At 62.7% G+C, this 25,716-nt stretch overlaps 1 protein-coding gene across 22 annotated transcripts in view; it reads right to left on the reverse strand.

Moving 5' to 3' along the window:
• Nucleotides 1–25,716, reverse strand: part of KCNQ2 (potassium voltage-gated channel subfamily Q member 2) — a 71,592-nt gene that overhangs the window by 39,084 nt on the left and 6,792 nt on the right. For 20 of the 22 annotated variants that reach the window (XM_045364138.3, XM_074005692.1, XM_074005688.1 and 17 more), the window contains exons 2-5: nucleotides 8,210–8,300; nucleotides 5,981–6,107; nucleotides 5,403–5,578; nucleotides 2,699–2,824 (exon numbers count right to left, since the gene is read on the reverse strand). In XM_045364138.3, the coding sequence (XP_045220073.1) occupies nucleotides 2,699–2,824; nucleotides 5,403–5,578; nucleotides 5,981–6,107; nucleotides 8,210–8,300 (520 nt within the window). Of the gene's footprint in view, nucleotides 1–2,698; nucleotides 2,825–5,402; nucleotides 5,579–5,980; nucleotides 6,108–8,209; nucleotides 8,301–8,889; nucleotides 9,046–25,716 lie in introns of those variants that run through there. The other 2 variants (XM_074005695.1, XM_074005694.1) reach the window with 1 other exon arrangement.

The following is a 25,716-nucleotide window of genomic DNA, read 5'->3' on the forward strand; positions in this document are numbered from 1 at the left end:
CTCGGCTCACTGCAAGCTCCGCCTCCCGGGTTCATGCCATTCTCCTGCCTCAGCCTCCCAACTAGCTGGGACTACAGGTGCCCACCACCACGCCTGGCTAATTTTTTGTATTTTTAGTAGAGATGGGGTTTCACCGTGTTGGCCAGGATGGTCTCGATCTCCTGACCTCGTGATCCGCCCGCCTTGACCTCCCAAAGTGCTGGGATTACAGGCGTGAGCCACCGCGCCCGGCCAAGAGGCATGTTTTGGAAGACATGAAACAGTGACTATTGACATTCTCAACTCAACCACATGACAGCAAGGGCTGAGGGGGAAGGCAGAAAACCAAGAGGGAGAGGATGGGGACTGAGACGGAGATAGAGACAGAGAGATGGAGACAGAGAGATAGATAGAGAGACAGAGAGATAGAGAGACAGAGGCAGACATAGAGACAGAGAGGTATGGGCCTGGCACGGTGGCTCACACCTGTAATCCCAGCACTTTGGGAGGCCAAGGCCGGTGGATCGCTTTAGCCCAGGAGTTCAAGACCAGCCTGGCCAACATGGTGAAACCCTGTCTCTACTAAAAATACAAAAATTAGCCAGGTGTGGTGGTGCACACCTGTAATCCCAGCCACTCAGGAGGGTGAGGCAGGAGAATCACTTGAGCCCGGGAGGTTGAGTCTGCAGTGAGCTTTGACTGCACCACTGCACTCCAGCCTGGATGATAGAGGAAGATCCTGCCTCAAAAAAAAAAAAAAAAAAGAGAGAGAGAGAGATGGCAGAGAGATGGGCGGGGCAGCGAGACATGGACCCTAGCTAGAATGTTGTGGGGGACAGGGGAGTCGAAAGAAGCCAGAGAATCCCAGAGCAGCTTCCAAGCCCGGGTCCCACTGAGGGCCAGGTCTGTGAAAGGGGGCCAGGCCCTCCACCCTCCCCAGGGGGGTCACATGGATGGGACACTGTCACACACAGCTCTCCGAAAATTTCTGCCCCTGAAATGTTCCCAGCTGCCATCCGACCTGCTCCTTCAAAGTAGGCGCCAACTCAAGGGAAAGGAAGCTGGAGACCTGGCAGATGGGCCCTGGCCTGCCGGGGAGGTGAGGGCGGGATTCCCCCCACACTGGTGAGGACCCCCAAAGGCTGCAAGAAAGGGAAATTGGGGGTAGAGCTCATCCTATCCCAGTAGGAAGCACACAGTTAGTGTGTTTGAATCAGAAATACCAGCATCTCTATTTGCTGTTTAAGACTAATCAGGTAAACCCCAAAGAAAAACACAGAAGCAGCCGCAGCCGCAGCCACGGCAGAGGGACCCAGCGGGGAGGGCACCGTGACCACAGAGCGGGGCTGTATTCTCACCATAAGGCTTAGGAACTGTCTGACATTTAAAAATATACACAAGCATTACTCAGAAAAAACACCCAAATAAAAACCCCAATTCAATCGTAAAGATAAGAAAACTTGCCCACAAAAGACCTGGGGGATGGGCTTGTCCCCACTGAAAGCCCGAGGGCCCGGCAGTCACAGCTCAGGATGCCCTGGGCCTCACGCTGACCCTACGGTGGGGCCTGAACCAGAGCCAGGTCGTCTGCCTGGTCCACAGCCTGGGCCCCGGGGCACGCTCAGCTCTCAACCCCCACCCAAGCCCTGCCTGGGAAGACAGTGCCTGGGTCTCATGAAATTAATAACTTCAGATCAGCTGCATCCAGCTTAGGCACCAGGTGGAGCTGCCCACACCTTTCCCGCAGGGCTGAGCCCACTCAGCCAGCGTGTGCGGGGCTGGGCCTGGGGTCTGGTCTCAGCCTCCGAGAAGACCACAGACCCCGCCCCTGCACACCACCAGCCTGAGGGTGTCTGTGGCCCCAGGTGAGGATGAGCCCAGGGCCCAGATCTGTTCAGACCTGATCAGAGTGGGGCCTGCAGAGCCACCTGGTCTCCAAAAACACAGAGCCTCGGAGATCCCACGTCCACCCCACTCCAGGGGGTCCTTCAGAAGGCTTCCAGGAACCCTCTCGACAGGGGTGACTTGCTCCGAGAGAAGCCCGGCCACAGCACAGGGACAGGTGGCCAAGAAAGTGGGCTGGGGTCCCGGCAGCAGGGAGGCCAGGGAGGGGGTGACCAGTAGAGGGGCCACAGACCCACAGGCTCCAGACCACCCTGGACAGACAGGCTGGAGGCTGAGCTGGGGCCAGAGGATCGGCTGCCCTTCAAATTCTCTCCTCTCTCACCCTGAGGGGCAGGGCCAGGGGTGGGGGCCAGGAACAGGAAGGCCCAGGACAGTGGCAGCCAGCCATGGGCACAGAGGGCAAAGCCTCCCACTCACCCACCCCCACAGCCACCAGGTCATGGGGTTGGTCCCTGGACCAGGGTTGCCCAGGACAGATCTCCTAGAGATGCCGCTTCTCCCCCTTCCCCCAACGATCAGGACACAGAGCAGGTGTAGGATCACTCAGGAGGAAGGATGATGCCCACCACAGCTGAGCTCAGGCCCCATGGGGCCCAGCCCTCCCCACCTGCTCCCCCGCCAGCGTGGCAACCGCCACCCCGCCTCAACCACGAGCCATCATGACCACGGGCGGCCAGCAGGTGGCCCCAAAGAGATGTATGGAGCCGGCTCAGCCAGCGACAGTCTGGTCCCAGCACAGTGACAAGGGCACGTCCTCAGTTGGTGGGCAGGTGGGACAGCAGGGAAAGGGAAAGCCACAATGACCACAACTCACCAGGCCCCACCAGAGTGCATCTGCGTAGGTGTCAAAGTGGTCGTTCTCCCCCTTCTCTGCCAAGTACACCAGGAACGAGGCCAGGATGAGACAGAGGAAGCCGATGTACCAGGCGGTGACCAGCTCCTGAGAGGTAGAAGGTACCACCATCATCACCACCATCACATCACCATCACTACCATCATCACCACCACCACCACCACCATCACCACCATCACCACCACCATCACCACCACCACCACCACCATCACCACCGCCGCCATCACCGCCACCACCGCCACCGCTGCCACCACCGCCGCCGCCACCATCGCCGCCGCCACCACCGCCACCGCCACCACCGCCGCCGCCATCACCGCCGCCGCCATCACCATCACCATCACCACTACCACCACCACCACCACTACCATCACCACCACCATCACCACCACCACCACCACCACCACCATCACCACCACCATCGCCACCACCGCCATCACCGCCACCACCACCACCACCGCCACCACCGCCACCGCCACCACCATCACCGCCGCCACCGCCGCCGCCGCCACCACCGCCACCGCCATCACCACCACCACCACCACCATCACCACCACCATCGCCACCGCCACCGCCACCACCACCGCCGCCACCACCGCCGCCGCCATCACCACCACCATCACCACCACCACCACCATCACCACTACCACCACCACCACCACCACCATCACCACCACCACCACCATCGCCACCACCGCCACCGCCACCACCATCACCACCGCCACCACCATCACCACCATCACCACCGCCACCACCACCACCATCACCATCACCACCACCATCACTATCACCACTGCCACCACCACCACCACCACCACCACCGCCATCCCCACCTCCGCCATCACCATCACCACCATCACTATCACCACCACCATCACCACCACCACCACCATCGCCACCACCACCATCACTGCCACCACCACCAGCACCACCACCACCATCACCATCACCATCACCACCACCACCACCACCACCACCGCCACCACCACCACTGCCACCACCACCACCACTGCCACCACCACCACCACCGCCATCACCGCCATCACCACCTCCACCACCATCACCACCGCCACCACCACCACCACCGCCATCACCACCGCCACCACCACCACCATCACCATCACCACCACCATCACTATCACCACTGCCACCACCACCACCACCACCACCACCGCCATCCCCACCTCCGCCATCACCATCACCACCATCACTATCACCACCACCATCACCACCACCACCACCATCGCCACCACCACCATCACTGCCACCACCACCACCACCACCACCATCACCATCACCATCACCACCGCCATCACCACCGCCACCACCACCGCCACCACCACCACTGCCACCACCACCACCGCCATCACCGCCATCACTGCCATCACCACCTCCACCACCATCACCACCGCCACCACCACCACCACCGCCATCACCACCGCCACCATCACCACCACCACCACCATCGCCATCACCACCACCACCATCGCCATCATCATCACCACCACCATCACCATCATCATCACCACCACCACCATCACCACCATCACCACCAACACCACCATCACCACCACTACCATCCCCACCCGCCACCTGCCTCCAGGAGCACTGCAGCCTCGCCAGCCATCCCACTTTGGGCTCTGTCTCCAGGGATATGGGGGCTGGACCCTTCTGAGGCCAGTAGAGGCTCCACGCCAGAGCTGGTGGCAGGGCTGGCACAGGGGAACCTGCAGGGGCCACTGGCTTCACCATCTTAGCTACAGCAGCCCCTTCCCCTGTGCTTCCTGGCCTGGGCAACAGCGGCTCGCATGGCCGGCCCACCACTTCCTCCAGGGTCAGCAGCGTCTATCCTGCGGCCAGCAGGGCTGGAGAATCTTGGGACTGTTGAGACCCTCCCCCAATCTCCCTGAGCCTCCAGGCACAGATGTGAAAAAGGTGAAAACTGCAGTCAGCATTCAACCCCCACAGCATCCAGGGAAGGAAGGGGGCCACTGGGGGCTGACCCCTGCCTGTTCTGCAGCCAAAACCACCACCCTGGCAGGGCTCAAGAGGGAAGAAAATGGGGAAGGGCCGTTTGAGCAAATGAGCCCACCCGTGAGCAGGGTGGACAGACAGACAGCACGGTCTGGCAGGAGGGGGTCCCGTGAGCAGGGTGGACAGACAGACAGCACGGTCTGGCAGGATGGGGTCTCGGTCACTGGGGGGCCTGGGGCCCCTGGAACTCAGCATGTGTGCCTACAGCCACCCCGTGGGTTCCCCGGCCAGCAGCCGCCACAAGCCGCAGCTTAAACAACCACCAGGCAGGTGACTAGTGCGATATATTGATCCAGGCACTAAAAACCCAGGAAAGAAGACGCCCAGCCACAGAGCCAAGGGTTCGCGGCAGGAAGGTGGGGGTGGCAGGGGCCGAAACGGCCTGGCCTGGCCTTTCGAAAAAGCAGCTTTCTGGAGACAGACGACAAAGATGGACCAAGCCATGGGAAGAAGCAGAGAAGAAAGGGGAGGGAGGCTCGTTCACACCTGATGGGCTCCAGCCAGAGCCACCACTGACCTCCATCCCTCCAGCCAGGGCTCCCGGAGCAAACCCCAGGCAGTGGTGGGGCCCAGTCTGGGCCAGGACCCTTGCTGGCTGGGGGCGCCCATCGCCAGCCTCGGCGCCATGACTCACCTTGCTGTGGGCATAGACCACAGAGCCCAGTAGCTTCCAGGTGCCTCCCCGCCGGTCCATGCGGATCATCCGTAGAATCTGCAGGAAGCGCAGGCTCCGCAGCGCGGATGTGGCAAAGACATTGCCCTGGGAGCCGGCGGCCAGCACCGCAATGGAGGCGATGAGCACCATGATGTCTACAAAGCGGGCATAGACTGGTGAGCTGGTGGGCCGCCCCCTGCACCCACGTGGAGAAACCCCCACCCCAGGTTCCAGGAGGCTGTGCAGAGGGGCGGGAAGGTGTATGCCCAGCACCTGGTGTGGGCTCTGTCGGGGCCCAGGAAGGACATGACTATCATCCACCTGCCTGCAGGGCCCGGGACGGGCAGCCCGGCACAACATCCCTCTTCCTGACATTTAGGCCGGGTTAACCACAGGCTCTGACTCCAAGTCAGCAGGTGAGACGAAACTTCCAGAAGGAGCCAGTCCTGCCCAGCCTCTCTGGCCCACGTAGACCTAGCCCCAGCTCCCCCCAGTGCTGAGTCTGTCCCTGGGTCCCTGGCCCCGATTCCAGCAATGCCGCCCCCACCAGGCCTCACCAATCACACAGAACGGCTTCCGGGCAAACTTGAGCCGTCCCCTCCAGCCACGGTACCGGCAGCAGCAGCCTGCGGCCCAGATCCGCACGAAGTACTCCACGCCAAACACCACGATAGTCACGATTTCCTGCAGGGGAGGAAAGCTGAGGCCACCTCGAGACACGGGGGAGGCCCTGGGGGCCCAGCCTGGCCCCCCACAGGGGCAGTTCTGGCCCAAGGACCAAGCCGCAGGACAGGAGGCTCCCAAAGGAAACTGCAAGCTTGGACTGACCCACACAGGGCCCCCATCCCTCTCTAGCCTCTGGGCAGCAAGGTTTAGGCCCTCTGGAGACCGTGCATCCGGGAACACAGCTGAGCACGAACACCATGGGGCCACCCTCCCCATCTCCCTGTCTGCGCTGGGGGCTCTATCTGAGCTAGGGGACCCTGTCTGAACGGGGGGGCCTGTCTGAGCTGGGGGGCCCTGTCTGAGCTGGGGCACCCTGTCTGAACGGGGGAGGGCCTGTCTGAGCTGGGGGGCCCTGTCTGAGCTGGGGGGCCCTGTCTGAGCTGGGGGCCCTGTCTGAGCTGGGGGGCCTGTCTGAGATGGGGGGCCCTGTCTGAGCTGGGGGCCCTGTCTGAGCTGGGGGGCCTGTCTGAGCTGGGGGGCCCTGTCTGCACTGGGGTGCCCTGTCTGAGCTGGGGGGCCTGTCTGAGCTGTGTGGGCCCTGTCTGAGCTGGGGGGCCTGTCTGAGCTGTGTGGGCCCTGTCTGAGCTGGGGGCCCTGTCTGAGCTGGGGAGCCTGTCTGAGCTGGGGGGCCCTGTCTGAACAGGGGGGGCCTGTCTGAGCTGGGGGGCCTGTCTGAGCTGTGTGGGCCCTGTCTGAGCTGGGAGGCCCTGTCTGCACTGGGGGGCCCTGTCTGAGCTGGGAGGCCCTGTCTGCACTGGGGGGCCCTGTCTGAGCTGGGAGGCCCTGTCTGCACTGGGGGGCCCTGTCTGAGCTGGGGGCCCTGTCTGAGCTGGGGGGCCTGTCTGAGCTGGGGGGCCTGTCTGAGCTGGGGGGCCCTGTCTGAGCTGGGGGGCCTGTCTGAGCTGTGTGGGCCCTGTCTGAGCTGGGGGCCCTGTCTGAGCTGGGGAGCCTGTCTGAGCTGGGGGGCCCTGTCTGAACAGGGGGGGCCTGTCTGAGCTGGGGGGCCTGTCTGAGCTGTGTGGGCCCTGTCTGAGCTGGGGGGCCTGTCTGCACTGGGGGGCCCTGTCTGAGCTGGGGGCCCTGTCTGAGCTGGGGGGCCTGTCTGAGCTGGGGGGCCCTGTCTGAGCTGGGGGGCCTGTCTGAGCTGTGTGGGCCCTGTCTGAGCTGGGGGGCCTGTCTGAGCTGGGGGGCCTGTCTGAGCTGGGGGGCCTGTCTGAGCTGTGTGGGCCCTGTCTGAGCTGGGGGGCCTGTCTGAGCTGGGGGGCCTGTCTGAACTGAGGGGTCCTGTCTGAACTGGGGGACCCTGTCTGAGCCAGTGGGGGGCCTGCCCTGTCTGAGTTGGGGGGTGCACAGCAGGGCTGAGCTGAGGGAAGGCCCCAGGTAACTACAAAGGGGGTCACAGCCTCCACCCAGACTTTGGGCAGCCCCAGGACAGAGGGGCAGGGCGGGCAGTAGAGGGGGGTGCATTCGGATGGGGATCAGTCTCCTCGAGGGCCCCCTACCCCGTTACCAACAGCGACACAGGAACTGCACTCCCGTTGCCATGGTGCCCACCCTGCCCTGGCACAGGGTTGCTGCAAGCGTCACAGCCCCCACCCCGACGCCCACGTCTGCCGTCTGCTGGGGACACCCCACAGCTCTGGCTCCAGAGATAGATAACGTGGGGAGGGAAAGGGAGGGAAGGAGGGAGAGTGGACCTGCCCAGGGTGGGGTGATGGAGGCGGGGCTGTCAGCCACTGTGAGGTCACCATGAGGGGTGAGGTGAGGGCTGAGTTACAGCCAGGGTGGGGCTGGGGCACAGCCAGGGCTGTGGGGCTGGGGGCAGGTGGGAGCTGACAGAGCACAAAGACATGGCCGGAGCTGGGGCTGCGGGGGCTGGGACGGGGCTGGAGGCAGCAGGGCAGGGGAGAGGCATCGGTGGTGGGGGTGGGGGAGGCCTTCACAGGAAGCCAGGGTTGGGGGCATCAGAGGCCCTGTAGTAACAGGAATGAGGGACAGATGCCCAGCAGCTCTGGCTCCTTCCTGGGCCCCTCCAGCCCCCACCCTCTCGCGGGGCTCACCAGGATGTAGAGGGCCCCCTCCGAGCTCTTCTCATACTCCTTGATGGTGGAAAACACAGACAGCACGAGGCAGGAGAACACCAGGAGGAACCTGGGGGCAGGGAGCGCGTGCTCAGCCAGGCCACAGCAGGGCACCAGCATGGCTGCGTCTCCAGAACGCAGGACCCCACTCCCCACCCGCCCCACCAGAGTCCACTCGGGCCAGAGGGCACCCCCACAGCCACCTCCCGGGACCCCAAACTCCACAGTGGCACCGTGCGCAGCTGCCTCCTCCAGGATGCACCCCCTCTCCACTCTGGCCCTGCCCCCTCTGTCGGGTTTCAGCCTGGTAGCCTCATCCTTCGGCAACATCTCCAAAACTCTGAGTCAAATGGGAACAGCAAGGCCCACCCATCGACGGCTGCAAACACAGGAACAAGCAAAACCCCTGGGGCAGAAGGCACCGGATCAACCTTCCCTGCTCCTCGCTCTCAGCCACCTCCTCCAGACCCCAACGCAGAGGGCTTCTCTGCCAGTTAAATCCGGAGCCAAGCAACAAGAGCTCCTGGGATCACCACCTTTCCAGCCTCGTCCTGGCTGCCAGGAGGCTCAGTGTCTCCTTCCTCCTGGGTTGCAGGTGCCTCCTCCCACCAGTGACTTCCACCGTGATTGCTCTTCCCATCCACGTCCCACGCGATTACCTCACTCACTGATCCTTCTTCAACTTCCCCTCAGACGCTCAAGTTCATGCCCCACCAAAATTCCCCCAAATGCATGTTTTTTGTTTGTTTTGTTTTGTTTTGAGATAGAGCTTCACTTGTCACGCAGGCTGGAGTGAAATGGCGCGATCTCGGCTCACTGCGAGCTCCGCCTCCCAGGTTCAAGCGATTCTCCTGCCTCAGCCTCCAGGGGAGCTGGGATTACAGGCATGTGCCACCAAACCAGGCTAATTTTTGTATTTTTTAGTGGAGATGGGGTTTCATCATATTGGCCGGGCTGGTCTCGAACGCCTGGGCTCAAGTAATCCTCCCGCCTCGGCCCCCCAAAGGGCTGGGATTACAGGTGTGAGCCACCATGCTTGGCCCAAATGCATGACTTCTCCTCAGCCCTGCATCCTCCTCTGATACAAGCGGCTCTGCTACGCTTGCTCCCTTGCCCACCCCAGAAAGCTGCAGACGGGAGGAGCCCGCCACCCCCCAAGACCCTGCCGCGGGAACCCGGCTTGTGGCCACCCACGTAGTAGAGACACAGCAGATCTCCCAGCTCTTCCTGGGAGCAAAGCTGTGCCACCCAGAGCCTCAAGCTGCCGCTGTGGCAGGAAAGCCAGCTCCGGCGTGCTGAAGTCGCCGGACACACACCAGAGAGAAACCCACTTCGCGGGAAGCAAACGCTTTGTCCCGTTTACATTTTTCGCAGGTGTTCTGGGATGTGAAGGGGACGTGTCCAACATCCAAGTCCTTGGTCACAGCCATAAAGGAGGCGGCGCGTGGTCCCCTCGACCGTGTTGCTGCCTCTCGTTCCAACCGTGCTCAGAATCAGGAGCGGCGGGGACAGAGCCACAGAGCAGCCGCTTCCCCGTGTCCGTGCCCTGTGCTGTCTTCACACTCGCCATCACCTTGCACACCCGGCGGCACCGCACGGCTGCCACGGAGCCGGCGGGGCCCTCCTATGTCTCAAACCCGAGCCCTTCCCCGGCGCCCACATCCAGGTAGGAGAGTCCCCACACTCAGGATCTCCTGCCCTCTGTCCCCGAAGCAGTGCTGCAGTCCAGCCTGGGTTCTGGGGCACTGTCCCGGCTCCCCTCTCCCCATTCCCACAGAGGAAATAGTCCTTGGATGCCCGGACCTGCAGGGCTGAGACGCTGGGCCGGGTTGCTGGGCGGGGGCACCGGGCCAAGACACTGGGCCGGGACGCTGGGCAGGGGTGCTGGGCGGGGGCGCTGGACCGAGACGCTGGGCCGGGGCGCCCAGCACACACGCCGGACAAGCGTGGCCACAGAGGCCCAGCAGAGGTCACAGGCCCAACACACACGCCGGACGAGCACGGCCCCTTCCAGAGGTCACAGGCCCAGCACACATGCCAGACGAGCGTGGCCGCAGAGGTCACAGGCCCAGCACACATGCGGGATGAGCACGGCCGCAGAGGCCCAGCAAGACCACCACACATGGGGTCAGGGCTGGATCTCCCTCGCCAGGTGGCTTCAGGCTTCCAGGAATAAGGCAGCACTGATGCCGGGCCCCGCTCCCGGGACCCGGGGCTACCAGAGGTGTGGGAGGCCATGGGTGCCCCAGGCAAGGGTCAGGACTCCCTGAGGCAGCACTGGGCGCTGCAGTCACCCCTGGGGGCAGAGACTGAGAAGACGGCTGGGGAGGTGGGGGAAGCCAGGGGATCCCTAGCCCAGAGGTCACACAGGGTCATGGTGGGGTCAGGTGGGGTCAAGGTTGAACAAGAGTGGCAGGTGCCGGCCGGGCGCGGTGGCTCAAGCCTGTAATCCCAGCACTTTGGGAGGCCGAGACGGGCGGATCACGAGGTCAGGAGATCGAGACCATCCTGGCTAACACGGTGAAACCCCGTCTCTACTAAAAAATACGAAAAACTAGCCGGGCGAGGTGGCGGCGCCTGTAGTCCCAGCTACTCGGGAGGCTGAGGCAGGAGAATGGCGGGAACCCGGGAGGTGGAGCTTGCAGTGAGCTGAGATCCGGCCACCGCACTCCAGCCTGGGCAACAGAGCGAGACTCCGTCTCAAAAAAAAAAAAGAGTGGCGGGTGCCCAGGTGAGAGCTGGCAGAGCAGCGTCTGTGGAGCCAGGGCTGTGGGGACTCGGAAGCAGGGGAGGGCAGGCCTGTGCACAGAGCCCTTGGCATAACTAACTCCATCTTAGAAAAAGACTCCATTTTGTCTCACAGGGCACTCTACCGAGAAGGAAAAGATGTTCTGTTTAAGAACCAAAAAGCAAAAAAACAAGAAAAACTGGCCGGGCATGGCGGCTCACGTCTGTAATCCCAGCACTTTGGGAGGAGGCCGAGGTGGGCAGATCACTTGATGTCAGGAGTTCAAGACCAGCCTGGCCAATATGGTGAAATTCCATCTCTACTAAAAATACAAAAATTAGCCAGGCGTGGTAGCACGTGCCTGTAATCCCAGCTACTCGGGAGGCAGAAGAATCGCTTGAACCCAGGAGGTAGAGGCTGCAGTGAGCCAAGACCACGCCACTGCACTCCAGCCTGGGTGATAGAGCAAGACTCTGTCTCAAAAAAAAAAAAAAAGAAACAAATAAAAAAAATAGAGCCCAAGTCCAACCAGATAAGGACACACAAGCCCGTCTGCCGTGCTCAGTTCTCCCTGGAGGCCTCTGTCTTCACCGCCATCTCACAGCTGCCTGCAGCAGCCCAGGCCAGGCCTCTGGGCTGGTATTAACCCTCTGTCCTGTGTCTTTTTCCTCATGATGTTAAACCTGACTTTGGGTGGAACGTGGAACCTGACCGGGTGAGCACACGGCAGTGTACGGCCTGCAGCACTGACCGGCGTGGAGTGGCCGTGACCGCAGTGTGACCCAGAAGCTCTAGGGAGAACCTGCCTGCTTGGGAACTCCACGTAGCTCGTGGCGTCTGTGATTGAAACAGCATCAGTGAAAGTCTGACCTTGTGGAAAGACACAAACCTGAGTGGACCTCGTGTCAAGCCCGTCCTGTGTGCAAAGTGCCTCCAGGACCCGGGGCCTTGGGCAAGCTCCATTCAGCCAAGAGCAAGAGGGTGACCGAGCCACTCCAGGTTCAATTCACGGCGGACACCCACATGGCTTCCCTCGGCCCGGACCCAGTCATCTCCCCCATGAACACCCCCTGGATGTGGGGAGGCCGGCATGGCCCCCTGTAGCCCCCCTCCAGCTCGCTGGAGACCCCCACATCCAGGCAGCCTGAGTCCTCCAGCCTGGGCAGGCACAGTCCCCGTAGGTCTGCCTTCCGACTCGCCAGCAGCGGCCTCTGCTGCGCCGCCGGGAACGTTGTCCAGGGCAGGGAAGGCGGGGCACAGGGTGGTGCTCCCGAGACCTGCCGCGGGAAGGACCACGGCCGTGTTTCAGAAGCACCCAGGACCATGCGGTCTGAAGCAGAGGTGGAGGTTTCGGGCACAGGCAGCCCGGCCGAGGTCAGCCCCACCACCTGCCCATCCCAGCACCAGAGCCAATCGAGGCCGGGCACTCCTGAGCCACCGGCGGCAGTGGTAGAAACCGTGCCTTTGAAGGCTCTGGCCACCGAGCACCCACACCAGAGATGGAGGTGCAGGGGCCAAAGCCACATTTTAAAGCATCTCATGTGAAAACTGTCAGCATCTCTAGCGTGAGCCCCAGTTCACATTCCACCCACACCCTCGCCGAGGACGTCCCAGCCCCGTGCCATTGAGAAGCAATAATCCAGCGCCCGCCTCTGAGCCGAGGGCTTCGTAAAGTGCAGCTGCAGCTTCACTGCGACCCTTAAAAAGCCAGTGATGGTCAGTGCCCACAGCCCCCACACGGCCGCCAGCGTCTACAGCACTCGGACCAGGCCAGGCGGGGCCAGCGGCTGCCTGCCCTCTGCCTTCCCCCGATCGCCAGCCTCCCCTCCCTCCTTGTCCCCCTTGCGACCATGTATCGAGGGGACACCACAGCAGGGGTGGGCCCGTGAGGCCGGCCACCTCCGTGTCTCCAGGCTCAGCATCCACTGACCATCCTGCGGGATCCACAGACGACAGGGGTTGTGTCTCTGGGCTCAGCATCTGCTGACCGTCCTACAGGATGACAGGGGCTGTCTCTGGGCTCAGCGTCCGCTGACCGTCCGTCCTGCGGGATCCACAGATGACAGGGGCTGTGTCTCCGAGCTCAGCGTCCGCTGACCGTCCGTCCTGCGGGATCCACAGATGACAGGGGCTGTGTCTCCGAGCTCAGCGTCCACTGATCATCCATCCTGTGGGATCCACAGACGACAGGGGCTGTCTCTGGGCTCAGTATCCGCTGACCATCCGTCCTGTGGGATCCACAGATGACAGGGGCTGTCTCCGGGCTCAGTGTCCGCTGACCGTCCGTCCTGCGGGATCCACAGATGACAGGGGCTGTGTCTCTGGGCTCACCGTCTGCTCACTGTCCTGTGGGATCCACAGACGACAGGGGTTGTGTCTCTGGGCTCAGCGTCCACTGACCATCCTGCGGGATCCACAGACGACAGGGGCTGTGTCTCTGGGCTCAGCATCTGCTGACCGTCCTACAGGATGACAGGGGCTGTGTCTCTGGGCTCAGTGTCCGCTGACCGTCCGTCCTGCGGGATCCACAGATGACAGGGGCTGTCTCTGGGCTCAGCGTCCGCTGACCGTCCGTCCTGCGGGATCCACAGATGACAGGGGCTGTGTCTCCGAGCTCAGCGTCCACTGATCATCCATCCTGTGGGATCCACAGACGACAGGGGCTGTCTCTGGGCTCAGTATCCGCTGACCATCCGTCCTGTGGGATCCACAGATGACAGGGGCTGTCTCCGAGCTCAGCGTCCGCTGACCGTCCGTCCTGCGGGATCCACAGATGACAGGGGCTGTGTCTCTGGGCTCAGCGTCCACTGACCATCCTGCGGGATCCACAGACGACAGGGGCTGTGTCTCTGGGCTCAGCGTCCGCTGACCGTCTGTCCTGCGGGATCCACAGACGACAGGGGCTATGAATGCAGTTTGTCCCTAACGCCTTATTCCTCAGGTGAAAACTTTCTAAAGAGAAACGTCTAGAAAGAGAAGACCCATTGGTCATGCTAAGGTTGCTCTAGAAAAGCAGGATACATGCTTCATTCTTTTGATTTTCTCGGTGTAAGTTTTCAAAATCGGATCAGCTCCTTGAGGTCTTCCAGAGGAGGTAGATTGGGTGCGGTCATTTGCTTTTTTTCTGAGGACCGTGATGAAGCCATGGCTCCAGCTGCCCGAATCAGCCCGTCCACCTTTGCCCAGCGGGAGCGTGGCCGCCAGAGCAGCTCATTTCATCTGCGGATGCCCAGGGTCCTTTCTACCCCCGTCAGTTCTGCCCGCACCGGCCTCTCTGCGATGTCTCCCCAGGTCCCTCCAGGCAGGAGGAGGGAAGGTCATTCCATCATGGACAGAAAGGCTAGAGGGCCCCACAGGCCATGTACCCACCAAGCTCTCCCAGAAACAGCCGACTGGGCAGAACCCGGTGCATGCGGGGACTGACTTTGAGGAACGGGCTCCTGAGCGTGTAGCGGGGGCTGCTGAGTCAGCGGGGCTGGCCAGAAGCACCAGCAAGAGCTGAAGCCGCCATCTGAGTCCGAATTCCACAGGGCAGCAGGCGGGACACTCGGCACGACTTCCACGTTGCCGTCTTGAGAAAAATCTCCTTTCTTCTGGAAACCTCAGTTTCTGCTCTCAAGGCCTCAGCTGCTGGGACGAGCCCCCCCCATGGCGGAGAGTCACTAGCTTCACTTGAAGTCCGCTGAGCTAAGTGTTCCCACCAGAAAACACCTGCACAGCAGCATCGAGGCAGGTGCGTGGCCACCAGCCGGGCACTGTGGCACGGCTGAGTGGATGCGTAAAGTGGGCATCACGGACTGGGAGAGGACACGGGCCTCAGCCAGGGGCCTGCAGCAGGAATGAGCTGACTCAGCGGTGCAGGCCCAGAACGCCCTGACTGGTGTCCAGGACAGTGGTGGGCAGAGCCAGGTCTCTCACCGGAAGCTCAGCTCCAGGGCAGGTCCAGGCCACACACCAGCCCAGGACCCCACCAGCCGGCCTGCAGCCACAGAGGGAGGCCCCACCGGGACCCACCTCGTGGGAACTGGGAGCCTCCACACAGGCCAGCGAGAATGCCTCAGCCCAGGACGACAGGCCAGCCGGAGCTCCAGCTGCAGGGGCAGAGGCGGGGGGCAGGGGCCTCCAGGAAGCAGAGTCCCTGCAGGCTGAGGGGAGGGTCCAGGGCCGCATGAGAAGCTCGAAGTGCAGCACCGCGTGTGGAGGCCGGGCGGGTCCAAGAGCCAGCGCCCGTCCCTCGCTGCACCCCTCCCCGCCACTCCCAAGACCACAACCCACAGCCTGGTCCTGCCCCGCCCAGGGGCCGTCCCGCAGCGGACATCGGCACAGCAGCACCAGGAAGGCCCTGTGTCGGGCACCCCAGGAGACACCGACTGCCCCCACAGGCTGGTCCTGCCCTATCCAGCTGCCATCCCACAGTGGACACGGGCACAGCAGCACCAGGAAGGCTCTGTGTCGGGCACCCCAGGAGACACCAACGGCCCCCACAGGCCCACAGCTTCCAGCTCGAAGGCACCGGCCGCGAGGCACCGTCACCAGGGGGCCTCGGCCACGCCCACGTGTGTGACCCAGAAGCCTCCGCCCGGACCCCAAAGCTCCCAGCTCCAGGCAGGGGATGCGGGCAGCAGTGCCGAGGCCCAGGCAGACAAACCACACGCGAGGGACGTCCCATTTCCAAGCCGCGATTAATTTCCCGTGCTCGTTGGCCAAGTTCTTCAATTAACTGAGCCCTGGGAAAAGCGTGCAGACGTCTCGTGCGTCTCGTGCGCCTTCTGTGGGCGACTGTCTGCCTAACGGGGTTTTCTCTGGACTCTCAGCGCGTGGGAGCAGGGGAGGATGGGGGGGGTCCCTGGCTTCCCAGTCAGGAGCCCGGAGGCTTGGGAGGCGGGAGGGGCACAGCGGGGACCAGAGGGCATCACACACCACAGGAGGGGCTCAGGGACCCAGTTCAGCCCAGCAGAGCCACGCACATAATCCGGTGGGCAGCTTCCCGAAGGAGGCACGTACAGGGCAGAGGTGTTGGCCACAAGGGGAGAAGGGAAGGGCATTCCCAGCAGAGGGCATGGGGAGGGGTGGGGAGGCCTGGAGAGAGAAGGGCAGGCGTATCCACGTCCCACGAGGATGAGGCTGCCCAGACTTGAGAACAGGGTGGGGTAGGGGCAAGGACAGCCCCACAGACTCGAATTCTGAGTCCTTGGTGCCACATCCAGGCAGGCAGCTCCTCGGGCTGCAAGGAACCTTCCCGTAAATTAAAAAAGAAGGAGGTCCAGATCCCGGGTGTTCGGGACCCGCTTCCTAAGGTGGCTCCGACCAGGCATCTCGGAGCATTCCAGAAACGCTGCAGACAAATGCACCCGGATGCGGCCGAGATCTGCGGCTCCTCCCAGCAGGCATGAACCGGGAGGAATAAAGCCAGAATTCAGGGAGATGAATCTCGCAGCCAGCCCCTCAGAAGGCTCCGGCTCCTTCCAGCTCAGCTTCCGCCCGTCTGCCCCCGCCTCGCCGGCCCGCAGACCCCGCACGGAGGAAGCCGCTGCCCCTCCCGCCGCAGCCCCACTGAAAAGTGCAGGCAACAGTTCCGAGTTCTGTTTTTTAAGTTTTTGGAACAGATGGCACAGATGGCGCCGCCGGGGGCGGCCAGTGCAGGGGAGGCAGAGAGACGGACACATGAGAAGAGCCGCGGAGGAGGGAGGAGGCGGCATGGGGTGCGTCTGGGCCCGTCTGGGGGACACAAAGATCCCGCTGCCTCGGCCATGGCTCCAGGCCCCGGGAGAGACCAGGGAAGAAACCTCCAAACTGATCGCTCCCGAATACGCTGGCCAGACATCTGGTCGGCTGAACTGTGAGGAAGACACAGGGGCCTCCAGGCCTCCGTCCACACACCGCGGTGTCCCCAAAACATCCACACTCATGCCCATCTTAGAGAACAGGAAACTGAAGCTCACCGAGGCGGGTGAGGGCCTCTGTCTCTGAACCAGGGGAGAGGGCGGCCGGAGACCCCGATGGCATCCCCCAGGCCTCAGGAGAGGTGGCTCCCGGGAACGCTGGGACATACTCCCTGCCCATGTGGCCTCGGGGTCCGGGCACGGCAAGCGTCCAGATGTGGGACACTCCCTGAGGGCCAGCCGCCAGGGGCCTCCCAGGGCAGGGCCATCACCCCCTCAGAGCAAGGCCCACAGCGTGGGTACAGCCCCTCCCATGCTCAGCCGGGGAATACAGCCCACCACAGGGCACTCAGCTGGGGTCTCGCTGGCTCGGCAAGGGCTGCCCACCCCCTCCTGCCCAGGCAGTGGCCAAATCTGCAGGGAAAGAAAAAAGAGGTTTCTTACGGGAGGACGGGGGAGGATGAGGGGAGGACGGCAGGAGGACGACGGGAGGACAGTGGGAGGACCGAGCAGCTTCTCTGAAGCCCAGAATTACAACACAAAGGGTTTCTAGGCTAATTATGATAATGGGTTCAACTTCAGGAGCTTCCCTGGCAGCCGTTGCCAAGGAGACGAGGCAAGTAGCTGGTCCCCAGCCCCAGATTCGGGGAAAGAGTCAGGGTGGGGGCGGGGAGGACCCACAGAGCCCTGGCACCCACCACTGAGCAGAGGGCGTCAGCTGGGGCTCACCACATGTCCCTGATGCACAGCCCAGCCCCGTGCCCATCAGACAGCCCCAAATCACGAGAGGCCGTGGCAGGGATCAGGCACCCCGAATCCAGCCACAGCCTGAGCGTGGAGCAGGGGGGGTCCCCTCTTGGGAACGGGGATCCAAGAGCAAACAGGAGAAGCTGGGCAGGGAGGGGCCCGTGGGAGGGGCCAAAGGATCACCAGGCCACAAAGGGTGCCCAGTTAAGGCCAGACCACAGTCCTGGGGCCTCCACCGCTGGTACCCACAGGCCATGAGATGCAAAAGCTCCTCTGCTCACGGGGGCCCCCACCTCCGGAGACTCCTCTGCTCACGGGACCCCCCACCTCCGGAGACTCCTCTGCTTCTGGGTTCCCCCACCTCCAGAGACTCCTCTGCTCACGGGGCCCCCCACCTCCGGAGACTCCTCTGCTCATGGGACCCCCCACCTCCGGAGACTCCTCTGCTTCTGGGACCCCCCACCTCCGGAGACTCCTCTGCTTCTGGGACCCCCCACCTCCGGAGACTCCTCTGCTTCTGGGTTCCCCCACCTCCGGAGACTCCTCTGCTCACGGGACCCCCCACCTCCGGAGGCTCCTCTGCTTCCGGGTCTCCCCACCTCCAGAGACTCCTCTGTTTCCAGGTCCCCCCACCTCCGGAGACTCCTCTGCTCACGGGACCCCCCACCTCCGGAGACTCCTCTGCTCACGGGACCCCCCACCTCCGGAGACTCCTCTGCTCACAGGACCCCCCACCTCCGGAGACTCCTCTGCTCACGGGGCCCCCCACCTCTGGAGACTCCTCTGCTCACGGGACCCCCCACCTCCGGAGACTCCTCTGCTTCCGGGTCTCCCCCGCCTTCCTTCCCCAGTCTGGTTGAAGGGGATATTTCTTTTCTGGGAAAGCATGACACAGATGCCACCACCCCGCTCCTCACTCACTTCACACACTCGGGGAAGAAGACTCAGCGCGGGAGGGGTCAGGGCCCCCCGAGGCCAGTCCCACAGCCAGCCCCCTCGCTCTGTGACCCTGGATCCTCCGGTCAGGACCCTGCCCCAGCGGCTGACTCCGAGGTGGCTGGGGCTGTTCATCTCATCTTGCGTATTCAGTTAAATGAAAACGGAACACGTGGACGGGCGGGCAGGAGGGAAGGCGCTGCCGCCTCGCTGCCACCCTCAGCCCCTGCCTCAGACAGAGCTGCGGTTGGGTTAGGAGGGGCCCCTGACATCAAGACCCCACTCCCAGCCCCACGGGCTAAGCTTCTCAGCACACCCACGACCTGCCAGGAGGGAAGCAGCCCTACAGTAAGGAAGACGCTCACGTGCCCATTTCACAGACGGGAAAACAGAGGCTCTAAGGAGACTCTCAGAGGCCCATGTGCGGACTGGCTGGAGCAGGCTGGCTGCACAGCCCCCACCATGCACCCCTCTCCCACTGCAGGGGGTCCTGGGGCATCCCATGCGGCCTCCTTCAGAAATTCCCTGTCCAGAATAGGGCTGGGAGCCCAGCAGGGCCCCGGGGGCGAGTAGGAAGCCGGCGTGAAGCCGGCGTGAGGCCGGAGCAGGCACCAGGTCCAGGACTGCTCGAGCCTCCCTGGGGGCCCCGCTCGTCTCGTCCATTAGGCGGCCGCTGCGCTGCAACCTGGAATCTAATTTCACCGTCTAATGAACTGCTCTGTTTCCAGGACGCACAACACCTCCCACCTCGGAAGTGACGGGCGCGGGCGCTGCTGACAGAGTCCAGGCGTGAACCAGGCGTGAACCAAGCGTGATGGATGGCCACAGACCGCCAGGGCTGGAGGGGACACAGGCCACACTCCTGCAGAGCTGCACATGGAGACCTCTCGCCTCATGCTGGGCACCACGTGGCTTGCACCTGCCAGGCCGGGGTCCACCCTCATTCGGAGCTTCTGGCAGCACCCACCTGAGCCAAGGCCATGGGGCAGGGATGGGAGGTGGTCCAGGTGGGACCGAGCCTCCCAAACACTGAGTGCTCAACTGGACCCTGACAGGCCACAGGTCAGGAAGTCTCAGGCCCTCAGAAGGCCCAGCTGCTGGCCTGGTGCTCACGGCCTCCAAACGGCCTGGGCCTGCCTGTGCCCACCTGGCACCTACAGCCCTCCTTCCAACACCCCGGGCAGGAGGCACTCTCAGGGGGGCTCTCGATGCCCCCACTCACCAAGGCCCCAGGATAGCCACTTCCCTCAGCCAGCTGTGGCTCCCTCGGGAACGGGAGCGGAGGAGCTGGAGGCGGGGTCCTGCCCACCTCCCGCAGCAGACGCCCAAGGCTTACAGGGACCCCCAGCCCCCCAAAGAGCACCACCCCCAGCCCCCAGCACTGCTGCAGCAACCACAGGTCCTTCCAGGGCCTTCGCCCCGGCCCAGAAAGAGGGGGCGTCCACCGTCCACCCCAGGGGCTCTCGGAGCTGCAGCTGTGGGCAGACTCCCAGGCCCTGGCAGGAAACCCGCTGGCTCAGCACGCAGTGAAATCAGCTCCCCGGGCACTGCCTCGTGACTTAGCAGCACCTGCTCACGGTCCCTGGAGACAGAAGCTCCACAGGGCTCATTTGTTCTCCATTAGTCACCTGTCCCACCCAGACCACAGATGCTGGACAGAGACCCGGTAGGTGTACCAAGAGGCTGGCCAAAGTGCCCAGCCCAGCCCCACGCAGAGGTCCTGGCCCTCCCTCCTGGACCCTGCAACGCCCGTCCCCCGACCTCCCTGGGCTTGCAGCCCCTGGCCTGGGGTCCCCGGACTGTGCTCTGCCTCCCAGCATGCCCCGGCCGCCCACTCTGCACTGCCCCATTCCAACCCACGGAGCCCGCAGATAAGTGTCCCTGTACCAGCCACTTCGATCCCAGAAGCAGGCAGAGAAGCTGGGTGGGAATGGCGGCTGGCATAGGCGAGCCCCAAGCCCTGAGGACAGACCCCGCCCTGGCCTGGCCCTCGAGGCCTCTGCCGTCCCTCATGGTGGACCCCATGCAACCCATCCACTCTGCTCCCGTCCTGCCCTCAGCAAGCGCCCTCCCTGCCTCAGGGCCTTTGCACGTGCGCTTCCTACTGCCTGGATTCCTCTCCTCCCCACAGGTCCCCGGGCCGCCCCTCATCCCCCAGGCTTCAATCTCAGGTCACTTTCTCTGAGGTCCCCGGGCCGCCCCCTCATCCCCCAGGCTTCAATCTCAGGTCACTTTCTCTGAGGTCCCCGGGCCGCCCCCTCATCCCCCAGGCTTCAATCTCAGGTCACTTTCTCTGAGGTCCCCGGGCTGCCCCCTCATCCCCCAGGCTTCAATCTCAGGCCACTTTCTCTGACAGGCTGCCTGACCCTCCCTTCCCTGGGCAGCCCCAACTCTCTCTGGTGTATTCTCTCCAGGGCCCTAAGCCCAACCAAGCACTGTCCCCCCAGGGCGGGGTCTGCTCGCCCTCCCAGAGGCAGCACCCCCACATCCTCTGCTCACAGTGGCCCCAAGTGCCCAGCCCAGAACCTGCACAGAGGGTCACCCCACATCCAGGCAGGTCCCCGAGACAGCCACGCCTAACCCCCTCCGAAGCAGGCCAATGCCCTCAGCTGGTTCACAGCCTACAGCTCCAGCCCCTGGCCTCCTACCAACTTCCTAGTGAGTGCTCTCTCTTGTCCTCCACTTGCACACCTCTGGTGACGGAGGGCTCACCCCACAGAAGGAACCTCGTTCTAACACAAGCCCCTCCTGGGCTAGCCTGGGTCCTCCCTCTCCCCTCACCAGCCTTCCTGGCCAGGGTGGCCTCATCACCTAATCACATTCAGGCAGACCCGGGGCCTGCAGGACGGCCTTGGATGGGACACATATGGATTCCCCAAGCCTCAAGTGGACACGTCCCCAGGACAGCTGTGGTGTCAACATCCATGCAGGGACACCGCACAACACGGGGACTCTGTTGTTACCCGTGACCACAGGCAGCTGGACAGGCACTGCAGTGGCCCCAGGTCAGAGACAGGCTGACCACCTGGCATGTGAGACTCATTTTGCCCTGAGAAGTGCAGACAGTATGCCGCTAACACTGCAGAGGGACGGGGACGTCTGAATCCTATTCTGTTCAGAAACGCACAGGTGGGCACAGACAGCTGGAAAGAAATCAGAAAAAGCAAATGTCCTTCCCTGTTTTCCACACTTTCCCAATCTCCTGAGGTGAATGTGCTTATTTTGTAATCAGAAGAAAATAAGCCACGATCAAACGTTTCTTTAAGAAACGAGGGTGGCCGGGCGCAGTGGCTCACGCCTGTAATCTCAGCACTTTGGGAGGCCGAGGTGGGCGGATCACGAGGTCAGGAGATCGAGACCATCCTGGCTAACCCAGTGAAACCCCGTCTCTACTAAAAGTACAAAAAATTAACTGGTCGTGGTGGTGGGCGCCTGGAGTCCCAGCTACTCAGGAGGCTGAGGCAGGAGAATGGCGTCAACCTGGGAGGCAGAGCTTGCAGTGAGCCGAGATCGCACCACTGCACTCCAGCCTGGGGGACAGAGTGAGACTCCGTCTCAAAAAAAAAAAAAAGAAAAGAAACAAGGGCGGCAGGGGCCGCCAGACCCCCTTGCCCTGACAGACGCAGCCCTGTCCACCCGCCGCTCAGGCCAAGGCCCCCCTACTTTCTTCACGTGATCTTAACTCAGCTCTTGGCTAATTAAACGGCACCCATGGGAAGGGATGGTCTCGGATAAGCTGGCTCAGTGTTAATTGTAAAGCGGAGAAGCTGGCCGTGTACCTTGCCCCAGCAGCCACCCCCGATCATTCCTTGGGCAGGCACCTCCCAAACACCAGCCCCTTTCCCAAAGCTGCTCAGAGGCGAGCCAAGCCCCTGACTCTATGGCCTGGGCAGATGCCAACCAAGAATGAGTCACACAAAGGGACCCTCTGGCCCACGAGGAGACACAACTGCAGCTCCTGGTCAGGACCACGGCCAGCACCCGGGGGCCGGCCTCCTCCACCATCCCCAAGAGTGGCCCCAGCGCCTAGCCAGGTAGGAGGGCAGAGGTATCACCTACCCGGGGAAGCAGGGAGGAGGCGGCACCTACCCCAGGGAGCAGGGAGGGGGTGGCGCCTACCCCAGGCAGTAGGGAAGAGCCGGCACCTACCCCAGGGAACACAGAGGAGGGGGCACCTACCCCAGGTAGCAGGGAGGAGGCAGCACCTACCCCAGTCAGTAGGGAGGAGGCAGCACCTACCCCAGGGAACAGGGCATCTGCCCCCCCACATCAACTACCTGAGCAGCAGGCAGCCAGGAGTGGGGCCCCAGAGCCTCCTTTCCCTGCACACACCTTCTGTCTCCAGCCTGGACGGGTTTCCACAAAAATGTAACTTTTCAATGACAGGAAAAGTGAGCGTTAAACTTCTCTGCATATCTGGTCCTTCGGGATGAGAACATTTTTACAGCCACCAGGCAGCTTCTAGGAATTCATCCTGCAGACCTGCACCTTGTGTGAAGATGTGCACGGAGCCCCACGCGGCACCGTTTGCAGCGGCAAAGTCCTTGCACCTGCTTCAAGGTCCATCAGTGCGAACTGGTCAGAGAAGTCGTGAGCACCCGATGGACCTAGAGGGGGACAAGCAGGGAGAGGGGGCCACACGCACAAGGCAGGACACGGAGTGACTCCACACGTGTGAAAAGAAATGAGTGAACACACACAGACACATACGTGCCGTACCGCGGCCCGCATGCAGAGAACAGGTCCAGGAGAGGGGCCATGGCTGACCCAGTGAGGAGACAGGGCAGCACGGAGGGGGCAAATCATTCGGGCTGGACGTCATTTTATATATTCCAGGGTTTCCGTGGGTGTCTCTTCTGAGTGTGTGTGTGTGTCATGTGAATTTGACCTATTCTGGAAGAACGGGTAAGAAGGGGGTCATCTCCCAGCTACTCAGGAGGTCAAGGCAAGAGGGTCGCTCAAGCCAGGAGCTCCAGGCTGCAGTGAGCTACAATCACACCACTGCACTCAGCCTGGGCCACAGAGCGAGACCCCTACTCTTAAAATAAAGAACAGAATACAGACATCAGGCCCTGCCTGGCCCTATCTGGTCTATAAAGGGGACTCCAGTCTGCCTCCTGCTCTGTCCTGGGGTGACGCTACCCAATATCCCTGCTTCCCTGACCGCCCTCCTCCAGGAGAAGGAAGCCCAGTCGGCCGAGTGTTGCTGCTGCTTCCCTGGGGCTCAGCCTCCACGACAGACAAACTTTAAAGTCCCACACACGTGCCCTCTGCACCCTAAGTCCCAGTGTAGAGCCCTACACCACACACAGGGGCAGAGACACATTAACCAGGCGCCCACGGCCTCCCGCCCACAGCCCTCGGGGCAGGCATCCCAGCCTCTCACCCCTGCCCGAGGCTTCTCCCCACCTCCTCCCAGGACAGGGAGTCAGGGAGAAACTGGCCCTTTGCTCCCACTCACGCTTCCCACGTGTTTTCCAAGACTAAACGGAAAAGCAGAAGCTCGAAAGGTCTCAGGTTTTCAGCTGAGGTCAAGGGTAAGTGCTCCGTGGGGAGGAACAGAACTGAGAAGACCTGGAGGACGAGACGGGGGCAGGCAGAGGCAGCAGCCGCCTCCATGCCACAGATACGGAGGAAGAATCCAGAAGGAGGCTCCTTGCAGGCCGGGCAGCCTGGAGCCCAGCCCCGCCACACCCCCCGGAGCTGCCCGTCCGCCCCCACTGAGATGATTCAGAGACGGGAGACTCCGAGGTCCAGCCGACTCCGGCCGGACTCCCTGCAGCCGCCACTGCTCTCCTGAGCGTCCACAAAGCCACTCCCAGGAATCCAAAAAAATTAAAGACTTAATTGTATTCAAGCTGGGCAGGCAGCAGAGCCTGAGGACAGTTCCCGAGCACGTCTGGAAAACATCCTCATCCTCAAAGCAAGGCGGCCACTGTCTGAAAACTGCCACTTCCTCTTCGAGAGGCCACCCAGCAGCCCCTGTCTGGGGCCAGCACAAGCAGCTGGCACTGGGCTGGGAGCTCTGGGCAGCTGGTGGCCAGGGAGGAGCCTTCTCTGACGCCAGCCTCTCCACCGAGCTGACATCTCCTGCAGGTGCCCCGAGGCCTCAGGCAGGTACCTTAGGCTCACCCACCCCAGCCCCTCACCTGGCACAGGGTCTGTGGTTTACATGACGGAAGGGACAGGAAGCTCTGTGGAGAGCTCACATCGCCCCATCCTCCACCACACATCATCCTGGGGACCCACATGCAACACCCCCACGCACGGCAGCCTGCACCCCAGAGCTATGAGCCCCTTTCAAGACTGAAGCCCCCACCGGGGCCACCGAACCCCACGGGGAGCACAGCACAGGCCCACTGCTAACAGGAAGAAGCACCTGTACTCTGGCTCCCCGACGCTGGAACAGGGCCCTGGCCCTGCACCCCACACACCAGCTCCCCTCTCCGCAGGAAAGGGCTCCCAGAATCCAGCCACTCGGTGTGTGGGCGCAGGAGCCCTCCTGACTTAGAAACAAGTGGCACATGGATCAGCATTCACACTTGCCAGCCAATCACCCACAGCCCCGTGCAGACTCTCCCCAGTGGGACTGAGGGGGCTCTCCCGCCCTTCGCAGGGGTGTCTCCCCCACGCGCCCCCAGTCCCATCCTCTCCACGGCTCCAGATGCTCACAACCCCAGAACGCTCAATGAGACAACTCCGAGCGGGCTACAGAGAAAGAAAAGCCACACAAGCTCACCAAGGGCACTCCACTTCAGAAGTGCCTCCCTCTCCTGGGAATGTCGACCCCGAAGCTCTCACTGGGAAACCTCTGGCCTGGCCCCCGGGAAGCAACAGGCATGGGTTTGGGGCTGAGGCCGTCCAGCAGCTCTGTGGCCTGCCAGACCTCAGAGCACTCCCGTCAGGAGAGCCAGAGAGCTCTTCAGCCCCATGTCCTCCTGGATGAATTAAAAGCACGACCCATCCCAGCTTCAGACAACAAAAAGTCTAACCCTCCATTTCCCAAACTCCAGACCAACCCATTTGCTAAGCAGCGTCCTGAGTCACTCCCTCCTCCAGCTCTGTGGGTACGGCTTTCTCAGGCTGCAGGGAAACAGACAGGCTTCTCAGGGCCCACCCGCCTTGCGCTGGCCGCCTCCAGCACGCCGCCCTCACCCATAGCCATCAAGGACAGAGCCTCGTCCTGCGGGACC

The sequence above is a fragment of the Macaca fascicularis genome, chromosome 10 (genome assembly GCF_037993035.2).
Source record: "Macaca fascicularis isolate 582-1 chromosome 10, T2T-MFA8v1.1".
Lineage (NCBI taxonomy): Eukaryota > Metazoa > Chordata > Mammalia > Primates > Cercopithecidae > Macaca > Macaca fascicularis.